This window comes from Papilio machaon, chromosome 11, assembly GCF_912999745.1.
Source record: "Papilio machaon chromosome 11, ilPapMach1.1, whole genome shotgun sequence".
NCBI classification, from domain to species: Eukaryota; Metazoa; Arthropoda; class Insecta; order Lepidoptera; family Papilionidae; genus Papilio; species Papilio machaon.
This window is the reverse complement of record NC_059996.1, coordinates 4,328,393-4,350,016: the sequence shown is the minus strand read 5'-3', so window position 1 is coordinate 4,350,016 and position 21,624 is coordinate 4,328,393. Positions and strand designations below refer to the sequence as shown.

The window sequence follows — 21,624 nt, the reverse complement described above, 5'->3', positions numbered from 1 at the left end:
GGATTTGAAGATTATTTGTGGAAATATTGTATGGAAGTCACGATCTTAGAAGTTTCTATGTATGTTCAAATATGTCATGGTGATCGTCTTTGCTACATAAAAGCGTGTACTATTTTCGGGGACTATATCATCACTATTGCAAGTTCTATTACGTGAAAAGTAATAAATATAAACAAGTTCTGATATAATTTTATTTCATTTACAAAATTTGGAAATTGCTCATAAAAGGTTCTTTGTGCGTAAATTTCTTTATGTAAAAGTATAGATAATAAAAGAAAATCTTTCTTTAACCTCTATATGTCATTCTTAGATATTTATGGCAATTTGTTTTTGTTCTGAATGACTAGCTTTCGCCCGCGACTCCGTCCATAAGGAATTAAAAAAACATTAATAGTAGCCTATATATTCTTCCAGACTATATTCTACACCCATGCCAAATTTCATTAAGATTTGTTGAGCTGTTCTGGAAATACCTTCCAACAAACATACATCCATCTATATTTTCTCATTTATAGTATTAGTAAGTATACTTTCTTACTACTCGACGTTGAATCGTGTTTAAGCGGAGGCGTGAAATATTCAATTTAGGAACATTGTTCTAAACCCAGCCTTGCGAAACTGCACGGCCTTATGGAGTGAGTAATTTTGTACGGTCTAGTCTACACAATTACATACCTGTTATACGAAATTTTTCATTAACTCTTCACCATCACACGATTAGTTAACAATAATACAGATTGAATAAAAATAGAGACCACTTTACTCGCTGATAGGATGCTATTTTATTGGATAATTAATTTTTAAAATCAAACGATGGTTTGTTGTTTATCTGGAACAAACTTTAAAAATATAAGATAAAAAGTACATTAAAAGAGCAAACTTTAGATGTCCAATTTATTTTTATATATAAAAATAAATGAGATTAGTTAATGACCGGGCCTGTACAATCTCACCCAAACAAAACACAGCATTACCTAATCTAATAGAAGTGATGGCTTTTGAAACCTCGAGTAAGAACATCTAGGATCAAGCAAAATATTGAAGATGGAAAGGAAAGTAAAGAATACATGTATTGCAAATGCATCTTAATAAAAACGAAAAATTTGTCAAAAAAACAATAAGTATTGATTTAAAAACCAAGAGGAAGAAGTCTGACTCTGACTAAGCCTATATACGAGTCGAGTCACTTCACACTTAAAAATCTGTCAAGCAATTTAAGCTACAAGCGGTCATAATGGAAAGAACACTTGTAAATATAAAAACCCGCGAAAAAAATATTATCCTGACAGTCGAACAGGAAAATTATATCGCAATATTTTAAGCTCTCGCAAGTTAAGTTTTACTTCTGTTAAATATATTAAAAAAGTATATACATGGATAAAGATTTACATGAGTACTATTTCTCACACCACATCAGACCGCCTTTACCATAATTGCAAATACGAATAAAGTAATAATTTAAAGGAAACATTGTAACAGTTTCTAGTGTCCTTGATTTGACCAGTTATATTTTGTAATTTTTTAATCTTTGAAATAGCCACTTATATTAATTTACATGACATTAAAATTATAAATTCGACATATAACGCGCCATATTACATCATAATATATTATATTTTAAATATAATTATAATTATATGTATGTACATAGTTGTATCGTTATTTATTTGCTTATTCTATCTATCTTATTCTATGTATAATTCAGTATCCGAATTTCTGTAAATCTTAATTCTTACAAATATTATGAATGAGAATAATTCGATGGATGGATCTTTTTCACTACGTATCTCCAGACCGGAACTCGCTGAAATTTGGCATAGCTGTAGATCATAGCCTGGAAAGAACACATAGGCTAACTCTTTTAACGCACACTAGTTATCTTTTTTTAATTCGGAGCGGACGGAGTCGCAGGCGACAGCTAGTGTTTAGATAAATTTAAGCTATTCTCGTATATGTCTTATCTCTTAACTGAGTCATATTCATGGGTTAACAGAGTTATTTATGAATGGAACCGAACTCTAGCACCAAAATACTAAGTTAATGGGACACACAGCAAAATCATCATCTCCCTGGCCTTCTCCCACTCACGTGCGGTCGGCACACAAGGTTATAAAACCTTAAAGTTTTGGCTTTAGTTTTTACGGCCGGCCGCCTGCCTGTCGCCAACCCTACTTGGGAGGGACACACAGCAAAATGTCGTCGTGTAATCTCGTTCGTGCGGAAGTTCAATGATTAAAGCATGTTAATATGAGTACTTGTTGTTTAAGACATTTCCTTTTTAACATTATGACGGACGTGCGTCAAACCGGTAGAGCCTCGGGTCAAATTATAGTCAAAATCAGTCACAGTAATACCAGTGTGACATTTAAAGTTTTCAATGATATTTATTTAATCGGAAAAACATTAATTAAACTTCAAGTTGCCTAATGTTAAGGGATGTTCGAACATGAACAGCTTCCCGATCACATCCTGCTCATCAATGTCTATATTGCCTAGAACTTAATGTACAATTTATTTTTGATGTTTACATTCTTACGCTTATTATATTTTGTTTCTATTATCGTATGGTTATTTACTAAAACACTACGGAGTTACATCATGTTATTTCATATCAAATAAAAAACAGAGTGTAATTAGTATCATGTTTTATTACCTAGACTATATTAAGCACTCCACTTTTACTTGTTGAATAACAGCACTGACATTTTAACCACCCTGTTGACTTTAATGGCAAAGAAATAAGTCTTTAACCGGACAATCTCAAGGTCCGTGCGCTCTACACTAACTCTTCGTATTAACAAACGGAACAATATGAAATCGAAAGGCTATCACTGACTCACGAACGTATGCTTCGTGGGCAAAGCTCGCTCGCCTTGGCAATGAAAGTAAAGCGGACGCTGTGGTCTGCAGTCGTATAAAAACCAGAGCACACGTTTCCAAATTATTCAGTTGCCACCATCAAACACCACCAACATGTTCGCTAAGGTGTGTTAAGTGAATTATTTTTATTACGTGATCGACAAATTGTATTAAACTAATATATCAAAGTTAAATTGAAATTAATTAAATCTGAAATTTTAGGTGAAGTTATTAACAAAAATCTTTATACCCAGGTTATCGTCGCTCTGTGCGCTATAAGCGCGGTTCGCGCTAGCGGACTGTTGGGAGTTGCCCCTGCGGCGTATAGCAGCCACTCGATTGCTGCTCCCGCCATCTCTTCTGTGTCATCGTACTCCACCCAGACGGCGCACGCCGCGCCCATCGCCACCTACGCCGCCGCCCCGGCCATCGCCACCTCATACGCGGCTCCTGTTGTTAGCAGGACCATCACTCCTGCTGTCTCCTCCGTCTCCTCCTACTCTACTCAGACCTCGCACGGCGCTCCCATCGCCACTTACGCCGCTGCGCCCGCCATCGCCACCTCCTACGCGGCTGCTCCCGCTATCGCCACCTCCTACGCGGCTGCTCCCGCTATCGCCACCTCCTACGCGGCTCCTGTCGTGAGCAGGACCATCACTCCTGCCGTCTCCTCCGTGTCCTCGTACTCCACTCAGACCTCGCACGGATCTCCCATTGCCACCTACTCTGCCGCTCCCGCTGTAGCGACCTACGCCGCCCGCACCATCGCCGCTCCAGCTGTGGCCACCTACGCCACACGCACCATCGCCGCCCCAGCCGTCGCTGCGTACGCCGCCCGCGCCTACGCCGCTCCCGCCGTGGCCGCCTACGCCGCGCCAGCAGTGGCTGCTTACGCCACCCGCACTATCGCCGCGCCCGCCGCCACCTCCTACTCCTCCTACAGCACCCAAACCGCGCACGGCACCCCCGTCGTCGCTAGGGCCTACGCTCCCGCCGTTTCTGCGTACGCCGCTCCCGCGTACTCCACCTACGCCGCCGCTCCTGCGTATTCCACCTACGCCGCTGGCCCCGCCTACTCCACCTATGCCGCAGCCGCCCCGGTGCTCCGCTCCTCCATCGCATACTCTGCCGCTCCCGCCCTCTCCCACGTCTCCTACAGCGGTCACGGTGCTAACTATGGTTGGTAAACTGAATCTATTGCTCTAATCTGTAAATAGAAAGAAATATAACAAAATATATGAAATGCCATATTAAATATATTAGTTTCATTACATTCCTTTTTTATTAATATCCCACTGATCAGGTAATATCGCAAGAACTTATTGTTTCTATTTTATTCTTAATACAAAATTACACAATAAATTAAAAATTACAAACCTAGCTAAAAATAAAAAGCCAACATACAAACTGTGTACCTTTTGCGTATTGTTCCTTAAGACAGGTGTGAGCAGAGTCAAATAATATTCATATTCATTCCTTTATTGCAATTGTTACAGTACTTATATCGATGTTTAAGATTAACTAATGTAATGTAGTTTAACGAAATGGCCTATTTGGTAACTATACTTCTAGTTCAAAATCCCATGAATCGCATGAAAAGAAAAGAAAATATAGAAATCTCAATAGAAAGCCACCTTTGTTCTGTCTGTCGCAAATAAGTGTACCTTTTGTAATCCATACTAGAACTTATTCATATGACGTGTCAAAGTTGTATTGAAGGAGGTTCAATTTAAAATGTTCTATAACTGGTGCTAATACATTATAGTCTAATGTGTCTGTCTGTCACTGTTTTATAAGTGTGCAATAAAATTATTGGTTTGACAAAGACCTTTTATGGTATCTTCAAAAGATATGCCTTCTGGGGGAAAGCCGGGGTTATGTGACATTTTTAATCACTGAAATCTCCTCGAGTGCGACTGTGTGTGAACGAGTGCCCCACTTGAAGTCTTGTTTAATAAGAAGTCAGAAGCAAATAAGCGCATTTGGTTTCTAAACATAAAAATTAAAATTGCCATGGCTTTGGCTTTGATAAAATCCCTAGGAAATTTATTATTATTGAAAGTTGGTCCTTATGTTAATTTGCATCTTTTGTGTGTGTTCAGTGTGTATGAATCTTTAACTGCCTAGCTGTTCGTAGCTTATATTTACTTATTTACGAGACAAACATACAATGCCGTCAATTTTTTCAATAGGAATTAAATCATAAAATTATTTGAAGCGGAATTAAATTAAATAATATATAAATAAGCAGAAATAAAACAAAAGAAGTTTATTACAGAGGTTATGTTTATGAAGAAATATGCGTTTTATTTGCAGCCAGATTTTTCTTATTCTTTTATATTTAGTAAAATGAGTTGTGGTTTCTTAAAACATAATTGTCAATCGTGAGCTTTGGGCTTTGTAAGCCCAGTGATTCTGATCAATGGGTGTCCTCGTGAGGATGAGTAAAGATCGGAACGTCATAAAAGCGTATTGACCGCCGGTCCCATCGGTCAGCCCAGATAATAATGCAATGTAAACTGTAAAAGTGTAAATATAGGGTTTTTCAACAAGAACTTTGTTTTTCAATTCGGGCCACACCAACAACATGACAGTTTTGACATTTAGTTTTTTGACCTATTCGTAGTAGATGCTTTGGCAATTGCTACAATGAATTCAATTTCGCTCGAAAATCGCATTAAAATAATTAAAATCCACTATGAAAATGGTGCAATTTATTGCAAACCAAATTTCCCGATCGCATAATTTCACGAAATTCAGCTGTTAAATGGCCAGCCAGATCGTGTGATTTAACACCACTGGATTATTTTTTGTGGGGCTATGTTAAGGTCTATATCGAATCGATCGCGGCCTTAAAACTCAAAATCCGTGAAGTGATCAAGATCCGAAATAGACCCGCCATTTTGCCAAAAAGTGATTAAAAACTTTGATGAAAGAATCGACATCTGTCAGCGTGGTTGTGGTGGACATTTGCCAGATATCATTTTTCATTCATAATTGCCAAACTTTTCTCTTCGTAATACAATAAAAATTTGAATCATCTTCATCTAAACTATTTATTTTATTTTGTTTTAGAAAACAAAGTTCTTGTTGAAAAACCCTATATGTTCATAGCACATCATATTTGTGTCCCTCTCATTCTCTTCGAAAAAAATGAAGACAACATTAACTGACAACACAAGTGTTACGTCAGTGTAATTTCGCTGAATGACAGAAAAGAGTAAAAATGCCTTCACTCGTTGTGTTCTCCAATATGTGTGAAGAAATGCGTAGGTGTAAGAGAAATTTGTATTTTTCACGTGCATAGCAAAACGTTGCAGAGTTTTGTGACAATTGCAGCAAAAAGAAGTTCAGCATTGTAATTATTTTGACTAACGACTGTATTTGTATGATTTTTTTCAATAAACTTATAATAAAAAAAAACTACTCAAATATTATACAGAAAAAAATGATAATAAACATTTTAATGTCGTCGAATTGGCACGAAGTGAGTGTATGATATTTTGCGCAATTCCTTATAATAATTAATCAAGGTAAACCTTTTCTTGACAATACAAGATTTTTAAGTTCGTTCATGATATGAACACGATAATTGAAAGTTTGATCAACGTAAAAAGATTTACACTTATTTTTTTGTATCAGAGGAAAATCTTCAAACTCTGCTCATCACTGGCCAACCGATAGATATAATCTATTATAAAATCTTTTATTTAAACATAGTCATTCTGGATATAAGTTTAAAAGATATGTGATTAGTTATTACTATACATCACTTTTGATAAAAAAAAATTATTGGTATATACTTAATATGTCAAAATATTACTTATAGATGTATATTGACAAAGGATAGCGTCGTCGAAGTTTAATCGTGATTATCGGTTAAACTTTTGGTTAAAGGACATAATTTATTTGGCCTCATACAGTATGTTGGCTTATAATAATGATATTCCCACTCATTATATAAGGAAAACATTAGAATGGTAAGTTGATTTGACGAAGGAGGGGACGCATAGGAAGTAGATATAACCTTAACTTGTGTGCGTCCCTTCCTGTGTTGATTAAATGTAGGCAACGTATCTCCAATTGCAGATGTCTATGGACAGAGGTCGCTTTGCTATTTAGGCGTATTCAGAGTATCGCTTGCTCGTTTGTAGTAATTTTTATACAACAAAATAAAATATTGAAAAAAACAAAAATAGAATTTAATAATATTGCAGTCATTATCTAATATATAAAATTCTCGTGTCACAGTTTTCGTTCCCGTACTCCTCCGAAACGGCTTGACCGATTCTCATGAAATTTTGTGAGCATATTCAGTAGGTCTGAGAATCGGCCAACATCTATTTTTCATACCCCCCCCCCATTTTTTAACTGCGCGCGGACGGAGTCGCGGGCGACAGCTAGTCTGTTTGTAAATTTGTATGTGTTCGTAAATTTGTGACGTTCCCTTAGAAATCATATTAGATTATCAATGTAATCTAGATATTGCAAGGAACACATAGATGTTTCTTACAGTTCCGGGTGGGCACATATCCCGTACAAAAAATGATCCCTGTTTAAATTGTAACTACATATTTTTTATTTTTTTTTTTATATAAAAGAAAAGCAATTTGAATAATATTAATTATTTCATAATAAAGGACCTTTCCGATCTTGTTTTGACCCTCTTTGTAAAATGTAGGTTCGTTGACAATGAAAGTGAAATGAACATATTGGAGCAGTATAAAAACCGGAGCACAACTTGCTAAATTATTCAGTTGCCACCATCAAACAGCATCAACATGTTCGCTAAGGTGTGTGCATTTTAGTGATTGATTAAGTTTTAAACTTGAAGAGCATTATTTGTTTACAGAAATAGCAAGGATTATTAAAAGCGGATTAACAAAAATACTGAATTACAAAAAGTGTCCTAAAAATAAAAAAAATATAAATTTAGATTTAAATTTACTAGTAAAATTATAACAAATGTGTGATAAATAAACCGTTTTTATTTTTTTAGATTGTCGTCGCTCTGTGCGCTATAAGCGCTGTTCGCGCTAGCGGACTGCTGGGCGTCGCCCCTGCTGCGTATAGCAGCCACTCGATTGCTGCTCCCGCCATCGCCTCCGTGTCCTCGTACTCCACCCAGACCGCACACGCCGCGCCCATCGCCACCTATGCCGCTGCCCCGGCCATTGCGACCTCGTATGCGGCTCCCGTCGTGAGCAGGACCATCACCCCTGCTGTGTCCTCCGTGTCATCCTACTCTACTCAGACCTCGCACGGCGCTCCCATTGCCACCTACGCCGCCGCCCCGGCCATCGCCGCTGCACCCGCCATCGCCACCTCGTACGCGGCTCCCGTCGTGAGCAGGACTATCACTCCTGCTGTCTCCTCCATCTCCTCCTACTCTACTAGAACCTCACATGGTGCTCCCATCGCGACCTATGCCGCCGCCCCGGCCATCGCTACCTCCTACGCGGCTGCTCCCGCTATCGCCACCTCCTACGCGGCTCCTGTCGTGAGCAGGACCATCACTCCTGCTGTCTCGTCCGTGTCCTCGTACTCCACTCAGACCTCGCACGGAGCTCCCATCGCCACTTACGCCGCCGCCCCCGCTGTAGCGACTTACGCCGCCCGCACCATTGCCACTCCAGCTGTGGCCACGTACACCGCACGCACCATTGCCGCCCCAGCCGTCGCCGCGTACGCCGCTCGCGCCTACGCCACTCCTGCCGTGGCCGCCTACGCCGCACCAGCAGTGGCGGCTTACGCTACCCGCACCATTGCCGCTCCCGCAGCCACCTCCTACTCCTCCTACAGCACCCAGACCGCGCACGGCACCCCCGTCGTCGCTAGGGCCTATGCTCCTGCCATCTCTACGTACGCCGCTCCCGCGTACTCCACCTATGCCGCCGGCCCCGCCTACGCCACCTATGCCGCAGCCGCCCCGATACTCCGCTCCTCCATCGCATACTCTGCCGCTCCCGCCCTCTCCCACGTCTCCTACAGCGCTCACGGTGCTAACTATGGTTGGTAAACTGAACCCATTGCTCTAATTTGTAAATAGACTGATTGTATAAAATGAAAATAGACAATGAGAAATAAATCAAAATAATTAAATCACAACTCTTTTATTTGTGTCTTTTTAAATATATATGTACTTACCTATTTCATTGGTATATTTAGTATTTATGCGTTACTTAAGTACCATACAAATGTTTACTAATGTATATGTTTAGACGGATGGATGGATGAATAGATGCATGTTTGTTTGAGGTATCTTTTTTTTTATATGACAAGGTGGCAAAGGAGCAAGCGGCCACATGGATTTGCCGAAATGACGAAGCGACCGCTGCCCCTATGTATTCGCAATTGCAGATGCGTTGCCTACCATCAATCGACGATGGAGGATACGCACAAAAAGAGAATATTTGGCCTTCCTATGCATCTCCTCGTCTATCCAATCCACCTCCCCTTCCCATCCTTTCCTTATAAAAAAGAGTGGGAAGAGAAAGAGAATCAAGATTAGGCCTCCGGCACCACACTCATCAGAGGAAACGCAGAATTACTTCCACTTCATGCCTGTCTTCTGTGTGGTCGTGGAATTTACCGGGCGAGCCGGCCAATTCTTGCAACAGATGTTGTTGTTGCTGGCGTCTACTACTGTTTAAGAATCTCCAAAACGTCTCAACGGATCTCGATGAAATTTGGCATAAACGTTAAACATAGTCTGGAAGAACACATAGGCTACTAATTAAGTACATCCGCGCGGACGGAGTCGCAGGCGACAGGTAGTATAGTATAAATTTATACATTTGATTACATTATGCTTCAAGAGAATAAGCCGTCATTCGTATTTTCAAATATTATGAAACAAATGCATTTCCGTGTATTTGTTCACATGACAGCGCTTTTTATCACGCAGTGTTGAATTTTGAGCCCTGGGCGCATCGAGTGTGTGTTTTTAAGCGTTTATCGGTCCAGAGTCGCTAACGCCAATTTTTGACGCGGTGTTAAAATGCCTGTGTAAATGAGGGCTAACGCTTCGTAAATATAAAATTATTGAGAATAGCTTTACATCCAATACTTTTCGAAGAAAAGTTAATTTGAGATAGTAGAAAGGATTCAGTTTTTTACCAGTGTGAAATACATTTAATTAGAACAAGTCAATATTTAGCAGGATTTGTTGTCCTGCAATATTTGGAAATTGTCAAAAGCCGATAAAAGTCGCTTCAACACGTGCAAGTAGGAAATAGTAGAAGCGATAATAAAATACACTAAGTTAGAAAAGCGTTGTCGGTAACTGCAAACAGCCAAATACGAGTATTTTGCCATGAATGCAGAATTGGGCACAATTTTTTGAAGAAAACTTCGCCGCACATAAAGGCAGATAACATATACATACTCGTATTCGTATATCCACGACAACATGGGTATCAAGTGAAATGGCTTGACTAGCAAAATACTACCACCATGAAATTCTAACAAAAAAGATTTAGACTAAAATTTTTAAATAAATTTTAAGTAAGGAGACCTAAAAAGTATTTTTTCCGTCCGTTTTCTTTTGTTCAAATTACTGGAGATTGTTCAACCATATTTCCGTATTCATGAGAGTAAAGGGACGTTTAACAGAGAAATATCAAGCCAATTTCCTTACTAGAATCGCTTTAATTGGCTCAGTCATTTGCTTTATGAATTGAGCAATTATTTGACATGGGTAGCATCTGTTGCGGCCCGATTCCGTCGCTTCGGGACTATCCCTTCCGCTCTCTACAATTGTGCCTTTGTTGTAGATCAAGAAGTACTTCGCAATTACACAAATGATCTTAAAATTGCTTTCAATGTTATAAATTCAGGGATTTATGAAACTGGATCATGAATTTTAAACAAGACAATGTAATATTAGTCTTTCATTTAATTTTGTCAAAAAACAAGTGTAGACAAACAAAAGGATTAATAGTCGAATGTAATGGAAATGATAAATTATTTTATCACATTTCACTGGCTAAGAATGTCATTTATAATGTATGATTTTATTTTTATTTTTATATATCAATTTTAACAGTGATAGATCCCGCAAGAACAATATTTGTTGGGTGCACGAATTGGCCGGGTCGACCGGTGCAATACCACGACCACACAGAATACAGGCGTGAAGTGGAAGCAATTCCGCGTTTCGTCTGTTGAGTGTGTGGTCCGGGGGCCAGCGACAGATTTTCATGACCAATCCCCTCCCAATCGAAAATTCGTAAAATGCATAAAGGACTTATACTATGAATACTCGCGACCGTCAGCTGCGATTCCGTGGGTGGGGTGGGCAGTGGCAACCTCCCAAACATGAAGAAAAAAAAAATTTTCAGTCATTTCCTCTCAAATAAAAATTTACCTGGTGATCGTTTATATGCTACTATGAATGAAAATTAATGTCAGCTTGCTGTATCTCGGTGGAAAGTTTGTCAGCTGGCACCTTGAAATGGTCCGGAAGCCAGCCACAGATTTTCATGACCAAGTCCCTCCCAATCGAAAATTCGTAAATTGCATAAGGGACTTATACTATGAATACTTGCGACCGTCAGTTGCGACTCCGTGGGTGGGGTGGGCAGTGGCAACCTCCCAAACATGAAGAAAAAAAAAATTTTCAGTCATTTCCTCTCAAATAAAAATTTACCTGGTGATCGTTTATATGCTACTATGAATGAAAATTAATGTCAGCTTGCTGTATCTCGGTGGAAAGTTTGTCAGCTGGCACCTTGAAATGGTCCGGAAGCCAGCCACAGATTTTCATGACCAAGTCCCTCCCAATCGAAAATTCGTAAATTGCATAAGGGACTTATACTATGAATACTTGCGACCGTCAGTTGCGACTCCGTGGGTGGGGTGGGCAGTGGCAGACTCCCAAAGATGCAGAAAAAAAATTTTTTTTCAGTCATTTCCTCTCATTTGAAAATTTATCAGAGTATAGTTTATGTAGTATTTTGAAAGAAAAACATAGTCAGCTGACCATAACACGGTGGGTTATACGTCAGCTGGCTCCCTAACATGAAAAAAAAAAATTATTTTTCAGTGATTTCCTCTCAACTAAAAATTTACCTGGTGATCGTTTATATGCTACTATTAATGAAAATTAATGTCAGCTTGCTGTATCTCGGTGGAAAGTTTGTCAGATGGCACCTTGAAAGGTGTAACGCAACAGCATCTATGACCCACTGAAACTTATCAGCTGACGACTTTTCCCTTTACTTACAGCTAGCTGATTTTTTTAATTATTTACTAGAGTATTTTAACAATTCTCTGATAAATTTTCATCCGGGAGGAAATAACGTTTCTTAAGTATGTTGTATATACTAGCGCGGATATTGTGACGACACACTTTACATTACACTAGCACAGCCAGCTGACGTATAATCCACCGTGTTATGGTCAGCTGACTATGTTTTTCTTTCAAAATACAACATATACTATACTCTGATAAATTTTCAAATGAGAGGAAATGACTGAAAAAATTTTTTCTTTCTCCATGTTTGAGAGGCTGCCACTGCCCACCCCACCCACCTAGTCGCAGCTGACGGTCGCGAGTATTCATAGTATAAGTCCCTTATGCATTTTACGAAGTTTCGCTCGAGAGGAAATAATTGACAATAAAATGCACCTGGCTCCCGGACCAGTGGTACCGTAGGCCTAATTTTAGTCCTCTTTACCTTCCCACCCTCTTTTTATTAGGAAAGGATGGGAAGGGGAAGTGAATTTGGCGGAAGAGGGGACGCATAGGAAGGAGAAATATCCTCTTTCTGTTGATTAAAGGTAGGCAACGCATCTGCATTTGCGGATGTCTATGGGCAACGGTCGCCTCGCTATTGCGGCGAATCTAGGTGGCCGTTTGCTCGTTTGCTACCGTTTGATGTAAAAAAAAAATGCTACAAAAATGACTTTTTTAATAAGTACCTAAGTGATTAGAGTCCTTGGAAGGTAAAATTGTTTAGATAGGTGTAAGGAAATTGTATTTCTTTAAGAAAAATATTAATTTATTAATTACATTTATTTTTTCTGTAAAGAAATCGTATCTCGCCTGCATTTCTTCATTTATTATCTGGCATCATTGACGTTGACAGTTAAGAGAATTTTAATGAAAAATAGTTAAAAACTTAAAAAGAAGGTTAAGAAAAGTAAGAGGAATTAACTTAAATTGTCGTTTCCTCACTTTTTAGTATTTCAATAAAAAAATTTCAATAAATTGTCTTATATAGGTTTGTTTAATTTCTCATTTGCATTAAATTCGGATAAATAGTATAAAATATATATTACATAAAGGTTCATTTTGATATAATGCCATTTCTTATGTGCATTGACCTAAAGAAATAGGCATTGTAATATTACATGAAGCTTTTTCGTGATGGAGCTCTATATATATATTCCTATACATCCTGCTCTACTTAATTTAACTTTATAACGAAACATTATTCGTATAACTCTTAATATTTCGTTCTTCCAGATCTCGAATGTATCTGAGACCGTTTTAAACTAATAAAGTTGTACATGTGGCCGTATATATATGAGTTCAGTTCTTGAGTTGTTTTTAAACGATTCAGTTGCAATATTTTTACGGGCGGCTGCAGTCGGCGCCTTTTCATATAGGTATTTAGTTCGCAATGCAATGATGCAATAATGTAACAAACGCAGTAATTCCAAAAATATACATATAAATCAGTAAATTCTGTTAAATATCTTCAAGTAAATCTAATAAATTTGTTCAAGCACGTAAATATCGCTCATAAAAAGTGTAGGAAGTTGATGGATTCAGATAACTCACCAATAACTGTAAAGTATGAGGTCTCAGCAATTAGCTGGGTTTTTGTTTTGTAGCCCTTCGCTTATTTATAACTAGCAGTCGCGCACGTCCGCGCGGTATCAAAAAAAAAAAATTATAAGCCTTAAAATTAATAAATTAATAACATTAGCCTATGGGTTCTTCCAGACTATATTCTACATCTATGCCAACTTTGATCAAGATCCATTGAGCCGTTCGGGAGATATCTTCAACCAAACATCTATCAATTCAACCATCATTATAATATTAGTAAGATTAGTATGATAAATTGATATAGTTTGTCTGGCCTTTATTACTAAAACATATATGCTTTGCTTCTAGTTCGATTAATTATTATCATAATGTATGAAACTATACGGCTACGCAATCCATGTATAGAAGTGGACTATTGCAGCTTGACATTTATTAATTTAGGCGCATACACTGGGTGGAGTGCCACCATGACATTGTTACAGTTGCAAATGCTGGAGCTGTTGACTAGAAACGACGGATTAGATAAAATAATCTCTCAATTAATATCATAAATATCATTTTGCAATGGACAATCTGTTGCAGTATATTGCGTCAGGTAACTTCGAGGATTCGATACCAGTTTTCTGGCGTTGTATAAAAGTGAATGCAATTGCTCTAGTAGGCATTCTGTTATCAAAACACACAGCTTAAACATGTACACCAAGGTACGGATTTCATCATGTGTGAAATGTGGTTTCAAATAAGTGATAAATTTTTAATTGGTTAAATATCTCTTTCAGGTAGCGTTGCTTCTGTGCGTGGCGGGCATCGCATCCGCCGGGAACCTCCTGCACGGAGGCGCTCCCCTGTCGTTGGCTACATACAGCGCCGCGCCCGCGCTAGCATCGTACGCTGCGCCAGCTGTCGCTACCTATGCCGCAGCACCGGTCGTCACAAAGACTATCGCCGCCGCACCAGCATATGCGACATACGCAGCCGCGCCCTCGGTCTCTTACCAAACTCTGTCCGCTCCCGTTGCCACTTACGCAGCTGCCGCCCCCGTCGTTTCCAGCACGTACGCAGCTGCTGCACCTATAGTCACTAAGGCGTACGCTGCACCCGCATACTCCACCTATACCGGTGGCTCGGCAGTGTCATACCAAACCGTCACTAGACAGTCGTCCCCGGTGGCATACGCGGCCTCCACATACGCTGCGGCAGCACCAGTTGTTGCTCGCACGTACGCCGCCCCTGCTGTTTCATATGCAGCCCCAGCTGTATCTACTTACGCATCTGCTCCTTTGGTAACTAAAGCAGTCGCGGCTCCCGCCCTCGCTGCCTATGCTGCGCCGGCTCCCGCCGTGTCTTATACGTCTATCGCGTCACAGGCCACTCCCGTAGCGTATGCTTCCGCCCCGTTAGTAACTAAGGCATACGCTGCTCCGGTTGCCACATACGCTAGTGCACCATTGATTTCCAAGACTATAGCACCAGCTGTAACCTATTCGTCGATTGCCGCTCCCGTAGCCTATAGTGCTGCGCCTGCGTACTCCGCCGTCAAGACGTACTACACCGCTGCCGCTCCGGTCGCCTATAACCACGGATGGTAAACAACCAAAGCGATCGTTAATTTTCTAAATTAACATGAAAAATTGTTTTTGTTATCATAAATTATTATTAAGGAAAAATACAAAATCAATTGACTTATCAAAAATATAACATGTGTTTTTTATTCATTTAAAAGTTTCGTTTGAAGTTATAAGTTGTTGAATTATTCACTAACTAGCTGTCGCCCGCGACTTCGTCCGTGCAGAATAAAAAAAAAACTTTATTAGTAAAACACATAGACATGTGTTCTTCCAGAGTTGTTCTATATCCATGCAAAATTTCATTTAGCTCCGCTGAGGTGTTCGGGAGATACCTTAAAGAAATATCCATCCATCCATCTAAATTCTAAACGATCTCATCTATAATATTAGTAAGATGTATGTGTTTTATGTAACAAAAAAATATTAATAAACTGTGACTAGCAAAAAAAAAATTAATAAAAAACATGAGATGGTAAAACGTGGATGGAGCGATCAGTTTTAGACTTACAAAAACAGTTTGAAAAAAAAAATCTTAACAAAAAAAGTGGTAACAAAATGGCAACAGTAAAAATTGCTATATTTTTGGACAGGAGCAAATTATTTACCATTAACACTTTCAGTATCTTAAATTTTGAAAGTGTCAGTTAATTTGCAAAAAGGATAACTAATACCCTAAATTAATAACTATTATGTATTACTTTCGTGTAAGGCAAGATATATCCCAATAAATTTTAAAAATACATAATAATCTTTAATGATTTAGCTTAACATAATTACAAACGGTACTTATTTTGCATTAAAACTAATCTAGGAGCTATAAAGCTTTTCTTATTTTAAAACATGCTTACAAACTATAATACTTCGCGCCGAGAAAATCGTTTCCAGAGAATATAATTCATAAGTTTGTTTTTGGCACTCACTAACATACCTATGAAATATGCTACTGTAAAAGTGACTTGAATCTGTTTAAATATGAGAGTTGATTTGCGTCCATTGGACGAAGTCAACAGGAAACAGATTCCTCCTTTTTTCCTAGAGAAGCCGAATTGAATTTCTGAAAATCTTTTTAAATGAACATAGATATTTACATAGACATTTTTAAATAGAAGTAAATATGTAGGTCAAAGAAAATGCATATATCAAAAGAATTATGCCAAATCTAGTAAAAAAAAATGAGCGTGTTTGAAAGAGCAGACGACAGATGGCGCGGGGATCATTATAAATATTGTCATACGTGTTGGAAATGATCAGTGTGCTAGATCCACTGACCTTTTTTAATATTGTATTTTGTGTCTATTTGATTTTCGCATTTTGCTCTGATGGCTTCGGTTTGTTGCAATGGTGTGGTTTCGAACTAATAATATAGATAGCATTCTGTCACGTAAATTAAACAGGCGCGTTTAAATTGGAACGCAACAAAAGCTGTAATTTCCAAGCAATCGCCTATCCCTTTATAGAGATCAGTGGCTAGATCGGAATGCGTCATTAGTGGATATTGCGTCTAATTGCAAGTTCTTTATTAATGTCAAAATAATGCTTCTAAAAGAAATTTTGCCCAAAATTTGGCTTTTTATTTAGATAATTTGAACCAAAGTCTGGTTATAAAATTGTAGTACAAATTAACGTGAAACTTTTATCACATTTCAATTTTAAATATAATATAATGACGTATAGTGCTTAGCTATGAAATTATGTATATTATTATAACTTTTTTCACACGAATCTTGTAATTTATGATTTAACATAAAAATAATTTTGAAAAAATCTTATTTAAATTTCTTTAGTACTTATTGTTGAAAAAGACTGTAAAACAAAGCTCTAATGAGTGGTATAAAAGCTGATGGAAACTTAGTTGCACAGTACAGTTAAGTAAAAGTTATATAAACAAGAAACTCTACAAGTTGTCGGTACCTAATTTATGAACAGAATCAATTAGGAGCAATGAAATTTCCATGAGTTTTCACTGCTGAAACACCAATAAAAAAAAATAATTCAAATAGAAGGAGAGCGATGATAACAAGTTGTTTATATGAGTAACAACATGACAGGCAACCAACCACTTTGTGCAATAAAAGTGACGAGCTCTAACTAAAGAACAAGTAACAAGCCTCGAGGCATATTGTTTTTACGATTAAGATTTTGTCAATTGACATTTATTAATTGTTGTGATATATGTAGCATTTAACGTCGACATGGTAATAGATGCAAGTGTAAACAAACCTTATTACAATGGAATACAGTCGAATTCTGAATGTTGTTGATCTAAATTATTGCTCAAAAGAAATTCAATATGCCGCCAGTTTGTCTGCGACGAGATCTCTTGCATATTATGCTAATCATTAATGTCACTTAATTTAAGGATTAAACCGAACATTTAAGTTGAAAGGTTGTCTAACATTGATGGGATTATCTCACATATTAAATAACTTATAAGTATCATAATAGTACAAATGAATCAATATTTTTTTTTTATTTAAAATTAAATCAGTTTCTCGTTTTTCATTGAAGGGTCGTATGTAATATCAAATATTTGGTCTGAGCAAAAGTTACAAATTAACCATATAATTGTAAGATAAGGTTAGTTCTGGAGTACCTACTTCTATTATGATCAACATTAATATTAAAATTGTTATCTTGTTTATGTTATACTAGCCAACTACCGCGACTCCGTCGCGAGTGATATATAAAAAAACTTGTTCTACATATGTGCCAAATTTCATCAAGATCCGTTGAGCCGTTCCAGAGATATGAACCTTCAAACAAACATCCATCCATCCAAACATTCGCATTTATAATATTACTAAGATGTAATTGAGAAATATGATTAATAATTTAAAAACATTAGCCAGCAATGTTTTTGTCATTTCAAAATTAGAACAAACAAATACATTTTCAGATTTTAATCACTGACGGTTTAATTGAAAAAACTAAATCTAAAAATACACGACTTAAGTATCGAAAAATTCTTAAAATATTTTTCCACAGCTTAACTGATCAAAAGGTCCTTTGTATGAAAACAAAATTTTAAGAAACAGTTCATGCCTTCTGGCAATAATTAGCATTGCAGCTGGGTGTAGTCTCACCATGACATTGTTACATTTGGCCCGACTTGTATGACTAACACAAATTGGTACGGCATAATAGCTCTTATATCTTTAACATAATTATCTTTTTGCAAAATCTGTTCTACGTAGGAGGTATTGCACAAATTCACTTCGAAGATTCGGTACCAGTTTGTACATGATGGTATAAAAGTGGATGCGAGAACTTTTGTAGCCATACTGTCATCATTACACGAACAAACATGTATACCAAGGTATTATTATCCTACAAAAATGTTTTCAACGAAATTTTTTAAATCGCGTTAGTTAATTTTGAAGGCAGAGTCACTGACCTTATCAGAAGTTCTATTAATAGTTTTCTTGAATCAGCGTTTTCATTTCGTGTTTATCCGTTCAATAGTAGTAAATGTAGTAATAGTTGTGTCCGCATTTTAAAACTTGGGAATTTATAATTTTTCATATTCTAAGCATCTTAATGAAAAACAATTTCAATTTTTTTTTTTTTTTTTCATATTTTGTTTTTCAATCTTCAATACCATTTTTGACCTGGAAGTCCCCAATCAAATTTAAAAATTCTAGTATATTTTTATATTTCACAGGATAAAATTAACTTTTTCATTGCTTTAACAGGTTGTAGTACTTATGTGCGCTGCGGGCATCGCCTCCGCCGGCAACCTACTCCACGCAGCTGCTCCCGTGGCGTACAGCGCGGCACCCGCCGTGTCTCACGTGTCGTATTCGACGCATTCCAGCCCGGTTGCCACCTACGCTGCCCCCGGCTTGGCTACCTACAGCGCACCTGTGGTTACCAAGACTCTCGCTCCATCCGTCTCTTACCAGTCGTACTCCGCCCACTCTTCTCCGATTTATTCGTCAGGCCCAGCAGTTTATCAGACGGTCTCACACGCCTCCCCTCTGACTTACGCTTCTCCTGCATACTCAACCTACGCATCGCCGGCGATCTCAACTTACCATGCTCCTGTTGTGACTAAAACTCTATCTCCTGCTCTCTCATACTCTTCTGTAGCTGGGCATTCTGCTCCTTTGAGCTATGCTGCTGGGCCCGCCTACTCCACATATTCTGCTGGTCCTGCTATCAAGGGCGCTATTACATACTCTGCTGCGCCTGCCGTATCTCACGTCTCTTATTCTGGTTTGGGAGCCAGCTATGGTTGGTAAAAAATTTAGTGCTTAAGTTTTGTAAATTGAAAAATTGTTTTTATTTTTGTATATAATGTTAAGAAACAAATTTGAAAATAAACAATTTAAACAGTATGTTGTATTTTTTTATTATTGAAAAGATAATTTATATTTATAGAAAATAAGAATTTAAGAAATTAAGAATAAGGTAGTTAAGTGAGTTTCAATATTCCTTAAAGCAAATATTTTTTCTCTCTCAGTGTTATGTAATTTTCTTATTTTACACTTTTAAACCATTTTTCGCACATTAGGCCACAAAGTTGAGAATTTTAAAAGCGATTTGGCCAAAAGTTTAGTCGTATACAATTTGGTCCGAAATCATTTGAATCTGCAGACGACTTCTGAGTTTATGGACTGGTTTATACATGGTAAAGGCGTTGCTAAAAACAAATTTATAAAACTTACTTTTAGCAATTCCTATATTAAACAAAATGATCATTCCTAGTTTTTTATTCTACACATAATATGCTAGTCTCAAGATAATCTGTCTTTACGATCCATTAAGAGCATAAGAAATTAAAAAAAGGGTTATGTACTCTTAGGTTTCTTTCGCTACTACCTATTTTCATTCTATAAAATTCTAAAAATCTTAAGTCAAAAATAACAACAGTAACTCCCGTACTTTCATCGCATTATTAGACCTGACGATAACAACCTGACATCGAAACTGATATAAGGTAAACTAATTTTTAAGTAGAATATGCCTCTATCAAAGAAACTTAAGGGATTTTAGTGCCAAAATAGTAGTTAAAAGTATGTCATCATCTCCCTATCCTTATCACAGTCACATGGGGTCGGCGCACAAGATTTAATAAATCTTAAATTTTTGGGCTTTATCTTTACGGCCGGTCGCCTGCCCGTCGCCAATGCTACTTGGGAATATTTAAAAAATATAAATTTATAATATATTGTTATAAACTAAATATCTAATATATAAAATTCTCGTGTCACAGTTTTCTTTCCCGTACTCCTCCGAAACGGCTTGACCGATTCTCATGAAACTTTGTGAGCATATTCAGTAGGTCTGAGAATCGGCCAACATCTATTTTTCATAACCCCCCCCCCCCCATTTTTTAACTGCGCGCGGACGGAGTCGCGGGTGACAGCTAGTTTATAAATAAAACCTTTCTCTAAATATATGAAGTGTTAAAGATAAGAAAAATTTTATATGTTTTATTATGAATTGAATGATGTATACTTAAGCGGTGAATATGTAGGAGTATGCATCAAATGAAAATTCCTTGTTCTTATCCCTCGAGGCGTGAGTGATTTATTTATTATATTATTGCTTAATCACGACCCAAAAGAATAATTATACTTACACTTCGTTTAGGATTTGTTAAAGAGCTGTTGAACCCGAAAGTACGTGAATAGAAAATGTAAGTTCTACCATTAAACCACCTTTTGCCACTACCACATAGCCTTTTGTACTTCTTCGTAAATAAAAGTTAGGTAGGTAATTTAAGCTGATATAATTCTAGCAAAAGTAAAAAAATACATTCGTCTGTTAATATCAACTTTATTAAGTTTTATTCACTTCAGTTTTTCCATCTATATGTATAAGATTAAAACTTTTATTCAGATCTTACTATGAGCTTGGTCAGCGTCTACATTTATTTATATGAAAAGATTTGATTAATAGAACAACTTGGTAAAATCCAATTCAAAACATTAACTAAAAAATTAAAACTGAATTGTTTAAAGTAGACATTGACTTAAAAATATATTTTTTTAATATTACTTTTTAGTATTCAAATGTACATATGCTTTTTTAACTGTATTATTTCTGAGCTTCAATACAGTTGTAATAAAATTTACAACGTTATGTTACATCACCGCACATTATGAAATAAAGTTCAATTTTCGTGTCTGACAAAACGCAAATGGAGAGAAAACTACTGTATGGATTTTCATGTCTTTAGGAATAAATGCAATTTTCAAGGAGGAAACGTTAAGATACATATTTAACTAAGGTTTTTGATTTTGCGGAAATACGTATATTATAATGATTTTTGTTGAATAAAATGTAATCGACTGATACAGAATAACAATTTGAGGCATGTTTAAACCATTCGAAGTCCTAGCGGGTTACTTGTTTCCTATTAAATATTTGTATTGACATTGATTTATCAGTATGAAACATTAATGACGATAT

At 37.3% G+C, this 21,624-nt stretch overlaps 2 protein-coding genes across 2 annotated transcripts; both read left to right on the top strand.

The window, feature by feature from the left end:
• The first annotated feature begins 2,908 nt into the window (after positions 1-2,908).
• Positions 2,909-15,299, top strand: LOC106719720 (ice-structuring glycoprotein). Its single transcript, XM_045680096.1, has 6 exons — positions 2,909-2,985; positions 3,114-4,042; positions 4,432-4,528; positions 7,859-8,711; positions 14,492-14,606; positions 14,826-15,299. Exons 1-6 carry the CDS (start codon positions 2,974-2,976, stop codon positions 15,226-15,228), a joined length of 2,409 nt encoding a protein of 802 aa, XP_045536052.1. The 5' UTR covers positions 2,909-2,973; the 3' UTR covers positions 15,229-15,299.
• Positions 15,300-18,511: 3,212 nt separating this feature from the next.
• On the top strand, positions 18,512-19,448 carry LOC106719582 (pupal cuticle protein C1B). Its single transcript, XM_014513945.2, has 2 exons — positions 18,512-18,523; positions 18,900-19,448. The coding sequence occupies exons 1-2, from the start codon at positions 18,512-18,514 to the stop codon at positions 19,446-19,448; spliced, it is 561 nt and encodes a 186-aa protein (XP_014369431.2).
• Positions 19,449-21,624: the final 2,176 nt, after the last annotated feature.